Source organism: Canis lupus, chromosome 5 (genome assembly GCF_011100685.1).
Source record: "Canis lupus familiaris isolate Mischka breed German Shepherd chromosome 5, alternate assembly UU_Cfam_GSD_1.0, whole genome shotgun sequence".
Classification (NCBI taxonomy): domain Eukaryota; kingdom Metazoa; phylum Chordata; class Mammalia; order Carnivora; family Canidae; genus Canis; species Canis lupus.
In genome coordinates, this window is record NC_049226.1 from 16,372,555 (window position 1) to 16,391,631 (window position 19,077).

The window sequence follows — 19,077 nt, forward strand, 5'->3', positions numbered from 1 at the left end:
CGGTAATTATCAATGGCCTTTACTCAGACCTGGTTCTCAGGTCCTTCCCTGCAGTTTCCGACACTGTTACACACTCTCCCCTTTGAAGCCCCATACTACTATTCTAAGCTGTTTCCTTTTCCTCTATCTTTCCTTTCTCTTTGTACTCCCAAACTGTTGATGTGCCTCAAGCGTTCAGAACTGAGCCCTGCTTCGAACTTTTTCCCACAGAAAACCCACTTCCAGTGTTGTAACTATCACTTCTACACAGTCAACTCCAAATCAAGACAGAGTATCTCTTCTCATCAAGTGTCCCAAATCCAATGGCCGACTGAGGATTTTTACTTACATGTCTCAAGTCATCAAATTGCTTACTTTTATCCTCAGAACTTTGAGAATTTCATTTCCCACTCATTGTCCAGGTAGCATATAGTTACCCAGGGTCAATACAGAAGTTAGTGTTGACACCTCCCCCAGTCTTAATCTCTAAAAATAATCGAGCATCAATTCCTCCAGAATCCATTATTTCCTTTTCATTCTACCATCACTCATCTTATAATGATCCTTAGAAACTCTTATTGGCAGAATTTCTAGGATTCCCCATATCTAAAAGATAACACATATTGAGCAGAAAAAGGTAAGTGACATGTATTACTTGCTGCGGTAGCAGATTTCCAGATACGGACCCCTCCCAATGAGCCAGGCCTGCTGGTGCTCACGTTCTTTGCAGCTTCCTCCACCACTAAATCTGAGCTGGCCCTGTGACTCATTTTAACCAAAAGAATGCCACAGAAATAGCACTGTGCCAGTTCCAAGTCTGTGCCTTAGGAAAGCCTAGAAACTTCCACTTTTGTACTCTTGGGAGCTCTGAGCCAAGTAAGAAATCTGGTCCATCTGCTGGAAAGACCACCTGGAGAGAGAAAAGCCCTGAGACAACATAGAAAGAGTGTGTGAGAAAAGGCCTAGACCCCTCAGTGTCCCAGCTGGGCCCAGCCTTCAAGGTGTCCCAGCCAAGGTGCCAGAAATATGAATGATGCCATCTTGGACGTTCCCATCCCAGCTGCCATCTGACCACAGCTACAGGAATAACTAAAGGAGACTAGCAGGACTGTCCATCAGAGATGTAACCGAAAGAAGTATGAGAAATAATACGCTGTTTTAAGATACTAAGTTTTATGATGGCTTTTTTTACACAGCAATAGATCATCAAAACATGTACCCTGAAGAAACCAATTATATGATGGGGGACTCGTTCAAGTAAATAAAGACCATCAGAGGTATGTGTTGATGGGTAAACTCAGCATGCTAGTGAGTACAGAGGAGGGTCATCTAAATTAAATGGTCACGATGTGTGAAGGGGAGAAGGGGAGGCTTTCTAGAGCAGATATCACAGTTTGGGTTTTAAGTGAGTTCATTAGTAGTTCATGGTTGTTCAGGGGAGCCATAAAAAGTATAGCTAGGGATATTAACAGGGACCAGGTAATTGAGGGCCTTATATACTAAGCTAAAGAGCTGAAACTTTACCCTAAAAGCTATAAAGAGCTATGACAAATTTTAAGCAGAGAAATGACATGGTCAGACTTGGATCTGAGAGCAGCAGTGTACTAGACAGGTGAGAAGAGAGGCAAAGTTTTGCAGTCTACCTCAGTGATCTAGGACCGATGAGACCCTGAACTGACATGGGCACCATGAACAGAGAGCAAGGGACAATTGATATTAAGAATGTACCGGACTTGGTAAAAGTAGATGCAGTGGAAAGGAGCTAAGAGATAAGAATTTCGGGTAACTCTTGGTTATTCAGTTAGGCAGGGGGGTACACAGTGTTGCCACTTATGGAGAAACCATAGAAGAGTAAACTGAATTCACATACAGGTACAAAGTTTAGACTCACATACAAGGACCAGAGGAAAAGGATGATGTGTCTGCTGATAGGCGGGAAACTGAAATAAGTTTCACTTGATGGCCCCCATTTTTATAGTGAAATCTGCTAGGACTAAGGAGAAAAATGGTGGAGAGAGGAAGTTTAGAAAGGGAGGTAAAAGTTTAGGACAGCTCTCAGAGGACGGGGTAGCCCTGAGGATCCAGGTGATGTTAGACATATAAATGACTATACATTTATTCTGACCCAAGACACACAGTTATAGGACTGCCTCCAGCAGCACTCAGCAGCCTCGCATAAGGACAGAGAAGTCAGGTGGCTGACTCACCCAGGACTTGAGAATAAGAGGAAAGGGAATTGAGGGTAACACTAAAGGAAAAATTTGAGCAGTGGACCATGCATCCAGGCAGGCTATGGAAAGACATGCTTCCAGGGAGCTGAATGACTGGTGGGAAATGGAGTGAAGTTACCAAACAAGAAAGAGGACCTGGAGTGGTCAAAGTGTAGAGTCGCTGGGAATAAGCAGGCTGCTGGAAGGACCGATGGCTATGGTCAGATACAGGATGTTGCACCAGCCTGGCTCACTGCTCTGCACCTAAGAAAAGCTCACCAGATGTACTGACTGTTAGGCAAGCTACTAAGCCCTACACACACACCAGTTAGATAAGCTAGCATTTGGTGAGAAATTTCCAAAACGAGTCTCCATGCACCCTGTTGATTTCAACTTAACACATACTCATATGACATCTAAAGTAACGCTTCCAGGAGCATCTGAGTGGCTGTCAGTTCAGCATCTGACTCTTGGTTTCGGCTTGGGTCATTACCTTGGAGTCCTCAGACTCAACCCTGTGAGGGGCTCCGCACCCATCGTGGAGTCTGCTTGTCTCTCTCCCTCTGCTCCTCCTCCTCCTTCTCTCTCTCTCTCATAAATATATAAAATATTTTTTAAAAAATGCTTCCTCCAACAATAAATCCCTCAATGAGCTACTTACCTATTACTCTATCATATGAATTCATCAGGCAAGCTCAGAATTTTTTTTTCAAGATTTTATTTATTTATTTGACAGAAGGAGAGAGATAACACAAGCAGGGGGAGCGGTAGAGGGAGAGAGAGAAGCAGGCTCCCCACTGAGCAGGGAGCCCAACATGGGGCTCAATCGCAGGACCCCAGGATCATGACCTTGAGCTGAAGGCAGACGCTTAACCAAATGAACAACCGAGGTGCCCCATGCTCAGAACATTTTTTAAAAAAGAAGAATCGAAGTGCTTGGATGGTTCAGTGGTTGAGCATCTCCCTTTAGCGTAGGGTATGATCCCAGGGTCCTGGGATCAAGTTCCGGATCAGGTTCCCTGTGAGGAGTCTGCTTCTCCCTCTGCCTATGTCTCTGCCTCTCTCTGTCTCTCATGAATAAAATCTTTTAAAAAAATTAAAAAATTAAAAAAGAATCATGCTTAATATTTCAGCTTTCCTATTTGCCCCAAGTTATGAATCTACTTCTATGAATCAATTGATGATGTCCTTTAAAGCACAAGCTCACCATCTTTTATTGAGGAAGAGTCCTACTTGCTGCCATTCTCAATGAATCACTATTAAAGGCAGGAATCTTAAAAAGAAGTTCTGCCCTGGAAGAGCACTCACGTGGAAGTCTCATCTTCCTCCTGCCAGCAATAATCCTGAAGGATATAAGTTGGATATTAGGAAGTGTCCCACAAAAACAAGATAACGTCCATGACAAAGCAACCAGGTATCCAGGAGAAAAACAATGAATATATGACTAAACTGAATATTAGTTCCTTTTTTGGTGGGGGGTTAACTCAGCATGTCTTCTTTAGAAATTACAATGTTAGAATACATAATGACTACCCTCAACATGTACAAAGCACTTAGCAGATTTCTAATAAGTAAATTCACTTTTTTAAAAAAGATTTATTTATTTTTGAAAAGAGAGAGAGAGAGCAGGGAGTGGGCAGGAGCAGAGGGAGAGAGAGAAATTCCAAGCAGCCTCCATGCTGTGCATGGAGCCCAACACAGGACTTGATCTCACAACCCTGAAATCATGACCTGAGCCAAAGCCCAGAGTGGGATGCTTAACCGAGTGCACCACCCAGGCACCCTGTAAATTCACCTTTATGCAATATCACTGTGAGGTTTTCTCCTTCCACCTGGCGCCACTGCAGTGTGGGCCACTGTCACTCTAACGCAGGCTCTGACAGATGAGTCTCCTAACTGGTCCTCTACACTACTCCCATCCAATTTCCACCTGCCAAAGTCATTTATCTAAAATGAAAATCTCATCCTCCAATACCCTTCCTCCTTTAAAATCTTTCAGTACCTCAACAGGGAAAAGCCCAAACTCCTGAACACACGATAGAACAGTCTTTTGCGAGTATTCCCACAGCCAGTGAAGTAATTCCCACTACTTCACTGGTGTCACTCTTCCCCACCTCCCTGCAGCGTCTTTCCCCTATTCTCTGCCCCACTAATTCCTCCCTCTATCAACCCCCACCCAAGTAAGTCTTTCTTTGAAAGTTTCAATCCAACAGACAAGTTAATAGAACAGTATAGTGAACATGTGCCCTTCATCTAGATTCATCAGTTGTTACCCCCTTTGTGCCACATTCCCTTTGCCTCTCTCTGAACCGTCTGAAAATGACAGACATCACAACACTTAGCCCCTAAAACCTCAGCAAGTAGCTCTTGAAGAATAAGAACCTTCTACATAATCATGCAACAGTATAAGCCACAATATCCCAAATATTTAACATGGATACAATATTAACTAATACTGTATATATTGTGTATGTAGTCCATATTCAAACTTTCCCATTTATTCCGAAATGCTCTTTACAGTACATTTGTTTAATCCAGGATCAAACCAAGGATCGTGCATTGCATTTGGTGTTCATATTCCCCTTTATCTTTCAGGATTCAATTCTGGAAATCACTTTATCTGGGAATCCCTCTCTGACTCCCCCTGCCCAGTGTGGGTTCCAAGCCTCCTCTACATGCACTCATACCACCACTCTTAAGATATAATTACGCTAGTTTGTAATTATTTATTTGTTGTTTCTCTTATTAAACACTAAACTCCTTGAGGACTTTCTATTTTCCAGGCCCATACTGTCTGGCTCACAGTAGATAGTCAGTGTTGGCTGACTCGTGGTAGATAGTCAGTGTTGGCTAATGGAATGAGAGCTATGGACAGAAAATATGACTGTTATGGACTGAATTGTGATCCCCTCCAATTTATTTGTGAAAGCCCTCACCAGCAAAGTGACTGTATTTGGAGATAAGACCTTTAAGGAAGTAAGATCATAAGGATAAGGCTCCAATCCAGTGGGACCAGTGTCCTTACATGAAGAGGAGAGACCTCGGGAGTACGCACACATAGAGGAAAGGCTATATGAAGACAGAGCATGAAGACAGCAGTGTCTGCAAGCCAAGAAGACAGGCTTCACCAGAAGCCAACCCTGCTAGCATCTTACTCTTGGGACTTCTAGCCTTTAGAACCGTGCGACAATAAATTTATGTTGTTTAAGTCACCTATTGTCTGTGGTGCTCTGTGATGGCAGACTGAGCAGATTACTCCAATGACCATAATATTTGTGCCCACAGTTACTATGGATGATACAATGCAAAACAAAACCTACATCACTGCTAGAACAAAGATACACACAGAAGACTTTTTCTCCCTACTTCTGGAAAAGTGAACCCCACATTCCACGAAAAGAATGACAGGATCATTCTGACACTCGTGACACATAAAATAAGCCCAAGTGAATGTTCCAGACCATGAGCAGCAAACTACTAGTATCAATTACTATGTGGGCTTATCCTATCAGAAAGCAGAGAAACTGATCAGAGATCCGTTAAACAGTACAGAGTACTTATCCAAAGGAAATCTTTCACAGAGCCTAAAATTATGATAGACTCATCTTCCCAGCCTCTGCCTTCTAAGACTGCTGCTAAGTTGCTTGTACCACGTCTCTGTTTCACTTCTCCCCACCCCCAACAGCCTGTGAAGACAATGGCAGAGGCCATGTGGTTGATGGGGAATGGCAGGGGTTTTGATCACTAACAATGCCAGGTATAGCACTATGTTCCTAGCACACTCTTCATAATTGCTGATGCATGGATCATCATGGACAACTGATCCACCTTTGAATCATTATCATTCGATTCTCAACAAAACAGACTGGTCCTTAGGCTCTTTCCCAAATGTTCTTTCTCATGTTGACCTTTCACAGTTACCATCTTTCAAACTTCGAAAATGATCTAACCAATGAGCTTACTATTTTTCATTTAGTGCTCTGACTCATCAGAAGGCCAAGATTTTCTTGATAAATAAAAGCACATTTTAGAATTTAAATAAAACCATCGGTGTTCATAGCTATTTTGATTTCTGTATTAAGAAACTTGGAAAGAGAAAAATGAGTGGGAAATATCAGAAAGGGAGACAGAACATGACAGACTCCTAACTCTGGGAAACGAACTAGGGGTTGTGGAAGGGGAGGTGGGCGGGGGATGGGGGTGACTAGGTGACGGGCACTGAGGGGGGCACTTGATGGGATGAGCACTGGGTGTTATTCTATATGTTGGCAAATTAAATTTATAAATAAAAAATAAATAAATAAAATAAAAAATGTTGGTGTTGATAGCTATAAAAAAAAAGAAAAGAAAAGAAAAAGAAACTTGGAAAACTGAAAATCTGACCAAATTCTATGTGCACCTTGCTCTTGCTGCAGGACCCAGATGAGAACAAAGACCCACTAAATAATTATTTCCAAAAGCTTACTTAAAATGTTACTGTTGGAAATCTGTTTTAGTACTGAGTAACATAATCAAGGTATTCCTACAGTCAGTCTGAAGTTCTAAAAAATCAGGTTCCAAGCAAGTGAAGCCAGGTGTTAGATGCATTTCAAAATCTTGATCATATTTAGGACCCAACAATCAGCTGCTATTATTTCAAGGTATTACTGAATCTGAAAATTTTTTTATTAGCTCTAACACAAGGTGCCGAAAAAGCTAAAAATCATTAGAGGATTTTATTTGTGCACTTGTTTCTCAAACAAAAATTGGACCAAAAGAAAAGAAACTAGGAACACAAACACAAATGGATGCATATGCACAAATATACCCATGCACACAGTGGTTTTATTCTTAACAGCAGCATTTACCTTCTGCCCTTCTCACAGAGCTTCTCGATTTCAGCTTTCAGATCCTGCTCCTTCTGCAAAAATTCCTTCTTTTCTTTCTCTATCTTCTTCTTTGTTTCTTCTCGCTTTATTGTTACATCCTGGATAGCTTTTAGTATCTCCTGAGTCCCCCATAATTACAGTCACACACAGATAAAGAAGGAAATGAATTAGTTCTTTTGGTCAGAAGGTTATTTTCAACTAACACAAATTAACACACTGGCTTTAGTAAACTCAAGTTGAATTGAAGGAATTGGGTTGAGGAGCTCTGAAAGCCAGTATTCAGATGTAAGCAAGGAAGTTACAATGAAGCAGATTTCAGTTCAGCAAAAGAAAGAATTTCTAACAATCACAACTGTTAAAAAATGGAATTTACTATCTTGAGAAGCAATAACCTTTCCATTATCCGTGTTCAGATACAGTCCAAATGAACACCTGTTGAGAATGCTGAGAAAGGCATTCTTATATAGGGTGGGAATTTATTACTTCTTTCAAAAACAGTCTTGTTTTATTAAAGTTCTACTTTATTATGTGTGAGGGGGTTTTTCTGAATCCTTTTTTCCTTTAACAAAAATATCTATACTTGTCGTTAGAAGAGGAGTAACAGAGAAGTGATAGTTAAGTCACTCCCAAATCAATGCCAACTCAATGCATAATTAACATGTTCACTGTTGTGTATTATTTTTTCACATCTTTATTCTCACACAAACACACCCATACTCATATTTGTATTTCTTTGCTTTTGTATTTGTTCCAAATGAGAGGATTTTATACATATTATCTACATCCTGCTTTTTTTCACTTGACGTGAATATACTGCCAATATAGATTTAACGTGGGGCACCTAGATGGCTCAGTAGGTTCAGCATATGATTCTTGGTTTCAGTTCTGGTCATGATCTCATGGGTCATGGGATCAAGCCCTGTCAGACTCCGTGCTCAGCACAGAGGCTGTTTTGGATTCTCTCTTTCCTCTCCTTCTGCCCCTCCCCTTCTCATATGTACTCTTTTTTTCATAAATAAATAAATCTTAAAATACATAGATTTAACTTAAAAATGGCAGCATATGACATAATATTTATATATCAAATTTATCTAACCATTCTATGTAAAGAGTCTATCAAAGTTGAGTCCAGTTTTTTGTAACTATACACAATACTGCAATACTCTATAAGTCTACACTTTCATATAAAAACTTTCATTTCTATAGAAAAGACATAATAATATGATTGCTAGATCACAGTACATTTTAAGTATTTTTTTAAATTTATTTTTATTATTTTTTTAAGATTTTATTTACTTATTCATGAGAGAGATAGAGAGAGAGGCAGAGGGAGAAGCAGTCTCCATGCAGGAAGCCTGATGTGGGACTTGATCCTGGGACTCCAGGATCACACGGAGCTGAAGGCAGGCGCTAAACTGCTGAGTCACCCAGGGATCCCCACATTTTAAGTCTTCCCCCCCCCCCCCCACATTTTAAGTCTTAACTGAAAATTCTTAATAATTGCTCCAAAAAGGTTTTAACAATTCATATACCTACAAAGTCTGAAAAGGGCTCATTTTCCCTCATCCTTGACAACTTATTTCATTTTTGCCAAGCTCTTGAGGGGAAAGAGAGGAATGGTAGCTAATCCTTTTAAGAAACATTTTCCTAACTCCCATTTTTTACTGTTTGTACAGTCTACCTCCTCCAACTAGAATAAGCATTCAGTGCAGAGACTATGTTTCCTTTACTGCTAAATCTGTAGAGCCTGGATCAGGAACTCAGAAAATATTTGCTGAATGAATGAATGAATGAATGACCAGTGAGGCTGAGGCTGAGCTTTTCATTTATTTATTATCCACTTACTTTTCCTCTTCTGTATACTACCATTTATAATTTTTTTTTTTTTTAAGATTTTCTGGGGCAGCCCCAGTGGCTCAGCGGTTTAGCGCCACCTTTGGTCCAGGGCATGATCCTGGAGACCAAGGATCAAGTCCCATGTCAGGCTCCCCGCATGGAGCCTGCTTCTCCCTCTGCCTGTGTCTCTGCCTCTTTCTCTGTGTGTCTCTCATGAATAAATAAATAAAATCTTTAAAAAAAAAAAAAAAAAAGATTTTCTTTATTGGGATACCCAGGTGGCTCAGTGGTTGAGCATCTGCCTTTGGCTCAAGGCGTGATCCTGGAGTCCCAGGATCAAGTCCTGCATCAGGCTCCCTGCGTGGAGCTTGCTTCTCCCTCTGCCTCTCCCTCCCTTGTCTCTTATGAATAAATAAATAAAATCTTTTTAAAAAAAAGATTTTCTTTATTTATTTGAGAGAAAGAGAGCACACGGTGGGGAAGGGGAACAGAGGGAGAGGGAGAAGCAGACTCCCCACTGAGTAGGGAGCCTGACAGGACCCTGGGATCATGACCTGAGCTAAAGGCAGACACTTAACTGACTGAGCCACCCAGGTGCCCCACTATTCATAACTGTTTGGCAAAATAATCCCTACCCCCCCAAAAATATGTCCACATTCCAATCTAACCTAATCCCTGGGCCCTTGTGACTATGTTACTTTCCATGGGAAAGGAGACCGTCCAGATATTACTAAGGTAAAGACCTGGATGTGGGGAGATAGTTCTGAGTCATCTGGATGGGCCCAATCTAATCACACAGGTCTTTAAAAGCGGAGAACCTTTCCTAGTTCTCCAAGAAAGATGTGATTAGGGAGGGATGGTCAGAGATGCAAATCTGCTGACTCTCAGGATGCGAAATAGGGCCACAATTCAAGGAACGCAAGCAGCTTCTAGAAGCTGGAAATGCAGGGAAAGGTATTCTCCCCTAGAGTCCCCAGAAAGTGATGCAACCGTGCAATACTTGGATTTTAGCCCAGTCATACCCATGTTGGACTTTGGACCTATAGGGCTGTGAGATAAAAAATCTGTATTGTGTTCAGCTGCCAAATTGACGGTAATCTGTTACAGCAGCATTAGGAAACTATATACTATCCTTTCCTGGGTTTTCACTAGAGTATTTGACTTTTACCATGAATTTGTAGGAGTTTCAGAACACAGATGTGGATATTAAACCCATCATCAGATGTGAAACAAGTAATTTCCAGTCTAACACTGATCTTCTGCTGTTTTTGGTATCATGTGCCATATTACAAATTTTAAATTATACATAATTAAATTGATTCATTTTTATGTGGCTTCTGGGTTTTTTGCCTGGCTTAAAATGACCTCTTGCAACTCGAGGTTTTCTAAATATTCTCCTAAATTTTCTCCTAATTTACATTTTTTCCCTTTTCATAGATTTTTAATCTACTAGAATTATATTTTTTTACTACAGGCCAGAATCTAATCACATGGTCTTCAAGGTAGACAGTCAGCTATGTCAACAAAATATATTAAATAACCTTGCTCTCTAAACTATAATAGAAGTGAGAGTTTGCAGGCACCCGGGTGGCTCAGTTGGTTGAGTGTCCATCTCTTGGTTTTGGCTCAGGTCATGATCTCAGAGTCGTGGGACTGAGCCTCTTGTTGGGCTCTGTGCTCAGTGAAAGTCTGCTTGAGATTCTCTCCCTCTGCCCCTCCGCTAACTCATGGTGCGTGTGCATGCACACTCTCTCTCAAATAAATAAAATATTAAAAAAAAAAAAAGTGAGAGTTTGAACAAGATGCCCTCAAAGGTTCTTTTTTATCCTTAAAATTCTAAGACAACCCTTAAAAAGATAAATATTGCTCTTTAGCTTATATTAATTCAGACACAAATTATAGTTTGATTAGAGAGTATAGCCCTACTTATTGACAGACTTAACATAAGCAGGGTACCTGGTGATTCTTCATTTCTTCTTCTCTCCTTTGCTGGAGCTGCTTTAATTGCACTTGGAGCTGATTCTCTACTTGCCTCTGCTTGTCCAAGACCTCCTGATAACGCTCCTTCAACAGGGTTCTTTCCGTCATCATTTTGTCCTAATTTGTAATAAAAGAAAAGTTTAATTTCCTTATTTAGTTGCAAAAAACATCATTCACCAGGTGCCTGTTCAAGACACTGTGCAGAGCTCTAGGCTGCAGGGTCCAACATTCTATTAGCCATGTGTGGCTATACAAACTTAAGGTAATTAAAATAAGGAAATTTAAAAATATAGCCCCTCAGTCACACATTCCCAAGTACTCTTTAGCCACAAATAACAAATGGCTACCATGCTGGACAGCACAGATATAAGACATTTCCATCATTACAGGAAATCCTATTGCACAGCACTGCTCTAAGGCCAGGGGCAGGGGGGTTGGCAATGTATAGCCTGTGGGCCAAATCCAACCATTGTCTGTTTTTATAAATAAATTTTTTCCTTAAGATTTATTTATTCATTTCGGGGGGAGAGAGAGAGAAATTGTGTGCACATGAGAAGGGGGAGGGGCAGGAGGAGAGAAAAAAAGCAGACTCTGAGCTGAGCAGGGATCCCACAACCTTGAGATCATGACCTGAGCCGAAATCAAGAGTCAGATGCTCAAACAACTAAGCCACCCAGGCATCCCTATAAATAAACTTTATAGGAACACAGCCGTTCCCAATGGCTTATAGGCAGCTTTTACGCATGCTACAATGACTGGAATGGTTGCAACAGAGCCCATATAGCTCCAAAGCATAAGCATTTACCATCTGACCTTTTACAGAAAAAGTTTGCCAATCTCTGCTCTAGGGAATAAGAGAAAGGAGACACTTTATCAGAGCAAGAAAAAAATGAATGGGTAAAAACAAAAAAACACAACACCTACTCAAAATTGCATCCAGAAAACAGGATTGCTTATTGGTCATTAGCACTAAAAATGGACAAATCCACTAGAGGTCTGGAGAATATGGTATTCAGACTGGGCAAATCAGCAAGCTCTCATGTAAAATAAGAGTAGAAGTAAGGCTTCTGAGGACTACAGCTCAGCTCTGCCTCCCCATATCCATAAATCAAAAAAGTGATGGTTACATTTCAAAGGGATGCTAAAACGGTCAATATAAAACATATTTGGGGGCGCCTAGGCGGCTCAGTCGGTGAAGTGTCTGCCTTTGGCTCAGGGCTCAGGTCATCTCAGGGTCCTGGGATCGAGCCCCAGATCAGGTTCCCCACTCACTGGGGAGCCTGCTTCTCTCTCTCCCACTGCTCCTGCTCCCTCTTGCTCACATGCTCTCTCTCAGTCTTTAAAATAAATAAATAAATAAACAAACAAACAAACAAACACATTTGTTATAAGGCAGAACTTGTAAAATTTAAATCAAAAGCATTCAACTGAACTATTGATTAAAAGAGAACTATTTTCAAAGAAAAAAACAAGTTTTAGAAGTAAATGAAGGAAAACTTATCACATTATGATAATAAAAACTAAGCTCTCAAGATGGGGCTTTAGTGGGGCGCCTAGGTGGTGCATTGGTTAAGCGTCTGACCCTTGCTTTCAGCTCAGGTCATGATCTCAGGGTCATGAGATCCAGCCCTGTGTCAGGCTCTGCTCTCAGCACAGAGTCTGCTTAGGATTCTCTCTCCTCTCCCTCTACCCCTCCAGCTCATGCTCTCTCTCTCTCTCTCAAATAAATAAATAAATCTTAAAAAAAAAAAAAAAAGATTAGACTTTAACTTTAACTTTGGAATAAACTAGGCCTTAGCCCAGCTGCTGAAATGTGAAGAAGGCCCCCAGATGACTCTAGTCTCACATCTTTACAGGGATTCCTAACCTGGAATCTATGGATGGGCCTCAGGGATCTCTGAACTCTCTGAAATTAGGGAACACGGTAAGGAGGATAAATTTTTCTGAGATGAGAATTAAAGTTTTCAAAAGATTCCAAGAGGACTTTAATCCAAGAAAAGTTTAAAAAGGTTAAGAACCAATATACGCAACTAGTAGATAAGAATCTTTTCCTTCTTCAGCACACCTCTTTCTCTTTATTTCCTTGTGGTACCTTCTCTGTTCACAATGCATCTTTAGAACACAGGCCGGGGGTGAGGGGAACCACAAGTCTCAGGGAAAGAAGTCTCAAGGTACATGCTATTAGTATATGCCAAGAGATAATCAAGAGGCTATCCTAAACTACTTGTTCCAAATCATCTCATCTTAACAAGCCAAAGTTACTTTGTTTCATCCGTGTATAATTGGTTCCAAGGACCAGAAGTTATGATTTCAAATGCAGACGGTGGGAAATTACCATAAATGCACAAAAAGGGAAACTAAACAGGAGCCAAGTTTCTTGTATTGCCACCAAGCTTAACACCTGCCTAGTTCCACTGCCTTGTTAAAAGCATGTGGGCCTACACTGTATGTTAACCGACTCGAATTTAAAGGAAATTTTGAAAAAATAAAATAATATAAAATGAAAGCATGTGAGCCATCCCACCACTCAAAAGAATACAGCCTTACAAAACATAACCCTGGGCCTCTTTTCACCCAAAGACTTGCTAGTTTCCACTCCTGCTTCAGACTGATGCTAAAGCTTATTAATAACTTAGTTGGCCCCCTTGGACTACTACAGTCATGGGAACCCCGCCATAGAACTGTGGGGCAAAATACTGTGTGTGAAGTGCTTAGAGTAAGTGTTCAAAAGGCGAAACCCACCCCCACCCCTTCCTGGGACTGCTCTTCTAGTCTGTTTTTTTTCCCAGCACATCTCTGTCAACTCTAGGATCTTTTTACCTGCCTGTTATGAATAACTCCCAAGCTGCTACCCTGTATTTTAAAAACTTTATTTACTTCATCTGGTTAATGTATTCCCATAACTTCCTTTCTTCCATCTGTCTCTCGATTTCTTCAACTTGACCAAAGATCCACTTGTTTATCTGGTTGCTATAAGCCTTTTTTCTCTTTTCTTCCACTAAGTTAATACACATTACCCTAAAAACCTCTTCCTGATGTTAGGGTGCCTCTTTCCCAGCATCATCCTTCCTCTTGAAAACTATACACTTTGATCCATACCCTTAACGGTGGAGGTTTTTGCCATGAAATGTCAGGGAGGAATAGATCAAACAGACCTTTTAACAAAGATAAATGTGCAGCTCTCTAGGTTTTAAAACTCAATTATTGGGAATCAAAGGGAAGCTACAACTCCACAATACACCAGAAAAAGACCTGATGGGAGTTTGGCTGAAAGCTCAACACTGTGAGCAGACTGCCACAGTAAGCCAAGGGCGCCTTGAGAAATAGCGTCTGACATGATAGAAAGAACAAGAACCCCACTGTGTTATGAATCAATTATTCTGTATTTGGATTATTGTATTTAGTTCTCGGGATCACATTTTCTTTTTTTCTTTTCTTTTTTTTTTTTTTTTTTTAAGATTTTGTTTATTTATTCATGAGAGACACAGAGAGAAGCAGAGACATAGGCAGAGGGAGAAACAGGCTCCCCGTGGGGAGCCCGATGCAGTCCTCAATCCCAGGACCCCGGGATCACACCCTGCACCAAAGGCAGATGCTCGACCACTGAGCCACTCAGGCATCCCTTCAGGATCACAATTTCAAAGCAATATTGATAAGACGGAACATGTTCCAGTGGAAAAGTAATCAGGGCGATGGAAGGGCCTAGAAAACATATTCTATGAAGAAAAAAAGAAATTTAAAAACATGTAGGAATGTTTTTTCTGGAAAGATTCAGACTTGAGGGGTAAGAGGAAGAGGCATAAGAAAACCTCAAGTATATGTAGGGCCAAAAAGTAAAGGAAGATTTGGATTTACTCTACACAGCTTAGGAGCTCACTAAAACAAGAAGTGTGAGAAGTGCTATCATCACTTCAGAACAAGATCTAAGAATAAGAGCTCCTTTTTAAATGCAATCAACTGCTTTATGAGTAGTAAGCTTCCCATCTCTGGAAGTAAGCAAGTAGAAAGAAATTAGCTGACCATCTGTTAGGGATTTTTTTTTTTTTTTTTTAAGATTTATTTATTCACGAGAGACACAGACAGAGGGAGAAGCAGGCCCCTCGCAGGGAGCCCAATGTGGGACTTGATCCCGGATCCCAGGATCACAACCTGAGCCCAAGGCAGGTGGCCAACTGCTGGGCTACCCAGGCGTCCCACTGTTAGGGATTTTAAAAGGAGATTCCTGTACTTTTTCCAACTGGGATGATATAATTCTAGATAGTCTGAGTTAACAGTCTCATATATTCACTAACAGTTTAAGTACTCACCAGGTTCTTTTCAATATCTTGATCTGTGTTTACCTCTGAATCAGCCGTCTTAAAGTCAGTCTATAAAGAAAGAAACAACTATATTCAGAACCATTCAGAGACATTTGAAAAGGCTGAATACTTACTCTTTAGTAATTTTACCTAGAAATCTGCCACAACTAACTAAGTAGCTACATTTCTGTGTTCCCCTTACTGGCTTCATAACGAGAGAACTGTAGGTCTGGCAAACAGACACTGACATGAATATTGTACTGAACATTTATCCCACAAAGTAACCTGAACAAGACCCAAGAACTGACAGAGAGATAGCCTCAAGTGTGAAATTAGAATTTTGCCCCCTACAATCTATTGTGCCCATCCTTCCTCCTACAAAAGAGCACACCAATCACTAGGAGGCAGGATACACTGTACTTCTTAAGATGTAGGAGAGAATTAACAAGGATTCCTCCTGCAAGGACAAAGATGGGAAATATGAATATGACCTACACTCATCAATTAGTGAAAGAGATTATAGGTAGGTCATAAAGTTCCTAGTTGCCATGATTAGATCCTGGCTTTATTATTTATTGAACACCAGAAGGACGACATCCCATAGCATTACTGTATGAAAACTGTACGACAGTTGCCAGTAAAAAAAAAAAAAACAAGGCAGAGTAGTTCTCTACCACCTGTGAAGAAAGGTCTCCTACCCTCAATAAATAAATATATATAAATAAATATCCCAAATTCCATTTTAGTAGTAGAAACTTGATACTTGACCTGTACAGCAATGTTTTGAGAAAGCTTCAGGGAAGAGCTATCCTGATCATCATCCTGATCCACTCTGACTCCTTCAACCCCATTTGCTGGAGGCACCACAGGTCGGAAATCCAAGCCTGTGTCCCCGCTACCTTCCTTTAGGATGGAGGCGTGTGGGGATTTCTCTTCAGAACAATTCCCGGAGGCAAGCTGCTTTGTATGGCACCCTGCCTTAAGAGACCGAGTGACGGGATGGAGGCTCTCCCGGAGGCATGTGTCCCCCTCCTCTCCTGCTGTGTTGGCCACGTCCTTCAAATCAGACTGAGACCCACCGCCAGAAAGACAAAGGGCTGTGGCTATCAAGTTTTCTCCTAAAACCGCCCGGTGCGCTGCTGAAGTGTCACCTGCTGATGAACCAGGATTCTGCTCTGGGTGTTCCAAATGGACATTTCTGTTATTCTCCTTGGTTATCGTTTGGCTACTTACACTCGACAGAGGCGAGTTCTTGTGCTTCTGTGCAGGGTCTTTGGGGCTATCAAAAACATAAGATAAAAAGTTTCTCTCTTCGCCCAATCTTAAGGATTAAATACATAATACCTTTGACATAATGACTACAAGAACCAAACCAGACTACATAAGCCCCCCAAATTATCAGAATGACATGGAACTTAGTCTTTATCCAGAGATTTTGATCCCACATGCAGGGAGTATAGCTTGGTGGTTAGAGCCTGGGTGCCGGAGAGAGACATTTCCTGTCGAGTGACCGTAAAGAAACACATGTAAATGACGCTGAAGAGCCCCACATTTCCGAGGTCCAGTTTGAATAACTTTGGGGAATGTTGATGAAATAGCCTACTGCTAGTTAGAATATTTCATTCAGTTACATGTACTAACTTAATTACACGTAACGTTCTAATAAATAAAAGGTTTATTTAGAAATCCTGTTTTTATTACACTCTCACATTTCACTAAGGTATATTTCATCCAAATTCCTCACAGATCTTTGAACAAGAACCACCTTTTAGGTTCTTCAACAGTTATCCAGAGCATGGCATCCTCACTTAAAGCTGTCTGCAGTACAGACAATTTCAAATCCAAAACTGAAGCTGTCAGTAGAACTTTTATCCCAGACAAATATATACACATGTATAAACACTGGGATAGTTGTTTTGTTGTTTGTCACGGCCACTTAACGTATTGCTTTTTGAAGAGATGTTTAAAACCTATTTACAGTGACATCTAACATCTGCAACAATAAGCCTTCCACCCAGGAATACAGACTACATCTGTGCTAAATTTCTTTGGCCCTTCTTTTCTTTTTCTTTAATATTTATTTTTTTTATTGGAGTTCATGCCCCTTCTTTTCTTAAAAAAAAAAAAAAAAAACTGATTCTATCAAATGATGCGCTTAAGTACCCCAAGCCAGTACTGACTGAGGCTTTAGGTCATTAGGTCATGGTGCCTTCCTCTCTTCAACAGCATATGTTGTTCAAAATAAAACAACTGAGAGCATACTGTGATATGAGCCTTTAAAAAACACTTCTAGCTGAATCCTTACTGAGAGTTACCTGGGGGAGCAGGGAAGACACTTAAATTACTGATTTGGGCATATATGGTACAGTCCCGGGGTGTAAATCCTGACTCTTGCTATTTACCAGTTGTCTGACTCCAGGCAAGTTACTTAATCTCATTTAACAGAAATATGACTGACCTGATAGGATTGTTGTGAGGATGACATGAAATCTTGCATCTCAAGTATTTAGTACACAGCCTGGCACAGTAAATATTCAAAAAGCCCCAGCTGCCATTATTGTTACTAGGAGCATGTGGCTGACTCTAGTTACAAAATGAAGATCCAAGTTTACGGTTAGGCTCCCTTCATGTTTTTTTCCATTACCCCTTTGCCAACAAAGCTCTCTTCATGTAAACCAGTATTTATCACGTACTACAGAGTCAGACAAGCCTGGGTTCAAACCCTGACTCCCATGTAGCTTGGCAACCCTGGGCAAGTTACTAACCTCTCTGGGTCTCAATTTCCTCACCTGTAAATGGGAATAATAATATTAGCACCTCCCTCCTGGGATTGTTATGAGGATTAAATGTGTTAATACATATAAAACTGTTAGTACAGTATCAACCTATTATATTAGGTCCTAGGTACTCTACAGAAGAGCTGAGGTGGGATACATAATTTAGTACAACCACTGTACATTAACTATGTGTTAAGCATTGTAAGATGCAAGGTTGGGCAATCCTAATTCAGCCCTGGAGAGTTCAGAAAGGAGGCAAAATATCTACGTGGAGCAGCAAGCTATACTAACGAAGCTGTTTATCTGCAGGTAACATAGATAAACATGTATCTGTGTATATGCATGAACATACATGTGCTTTATGTACAGATGTGTACATACCTATATCTCTATGTAATACAGGAGACATACATACACAGGCATGATACGTAATATCATTATGATATACATAATCATAATACATAGTAACATGTAGATATATACACAGGTATCAAATCACAAATATACAATTAAATGAACATATAGGTCCATGTAAAAAAAGGCTGAGGAAATATTTGCATTTTTCAGAAGAGTTTAACCCCCTGCACTCTACGTACTCTACAAAACACTTGGCACGCCTGCTGAGTGCCAGATGTCGTGTTAGGTACCATGAATGCACATATGGACCAGACAGCCCCTATCTTTAAAAGGCTCACTCTTGTGCAGCGCCTCTGAAGCCAAGGAGAGAAAAGCCCAGCTACGCTTGCAGAACATAAGCCCCTCACCCAAGTGAAATCTGCCCAGTAGAGTATATGCACGTTACCTTAGACCGTCTGGGAGACCTTCCTCTGATTTGGAAGCACATAAGCTAGAAGACGATTCTGGAGGGTTGGGGGCATTGGACACCACACCAGCTACCTCGGACGCCGCCGCCATCATGCTCTGCATGTTCAGAAACAAATTACAGGCTGCAAGTTTCCAAATTTCAAAACAAGTGTTATCTTTCCCCCTCAGAACGTCCACACAACAGAGTTGTTCCAGGAAAGAAACATAAAGAAAAAGCTGAGTCCCAGCAGAAAATAATCAAGAGTTTTTCTGGAGCAGGGTTTTAAAAGAGCCACTGGGCCCCGCGGGCCCTGGTGGACATCAA

General features: G+C 40.9%; 1 protein-coding gene across 3 annotated transcripts in view; it reads right to left on the reverse strand.

Moving 5' to 3' along the window:
* RNF214 (ring finger protein 214) overlaps positions 1 to 19,077 on the reverse strand; it is a 47,271-nt gene that overhangs the window by 26,792 nt on the left and 1,402 nt on the right. For 2 of the 3 annotated variants that reach the window (XM_038536039.1, XM_038536040.1), the window contains exons 2-6: positions 18,751 to 18,869; positions 15,940 to 16,450; positions 15,181 to 15,240; positions 10,850 to 10,990; positions 7,037 to 7,176 (exon numbers count right to left, since the gene is read on the reverse strand). In XM_038536039.1, coding sequence (XP_038391967.1) covers positions 7,037 to 7,176; positions 10,850 to 10,990; positions 15,181 to 15,240; positions 15,940 to 16,450; positions 18,751 to 18,866 — 968 coding nt within the window. In that variant the 5' untranslated portion in view covers positions 18,867 to 18,869. The remainder of the gene's footprint in view (positions 1 to 7,036; positions 7,177 to 10,849; positions 10,991 to 15,180; positions 15,241 to 15,939; positions 16,451 to 18,750; positions 18,870 to 19,077) is intronic. The other variant, XM_038536041.1, reaches the window with a different exon arrangement.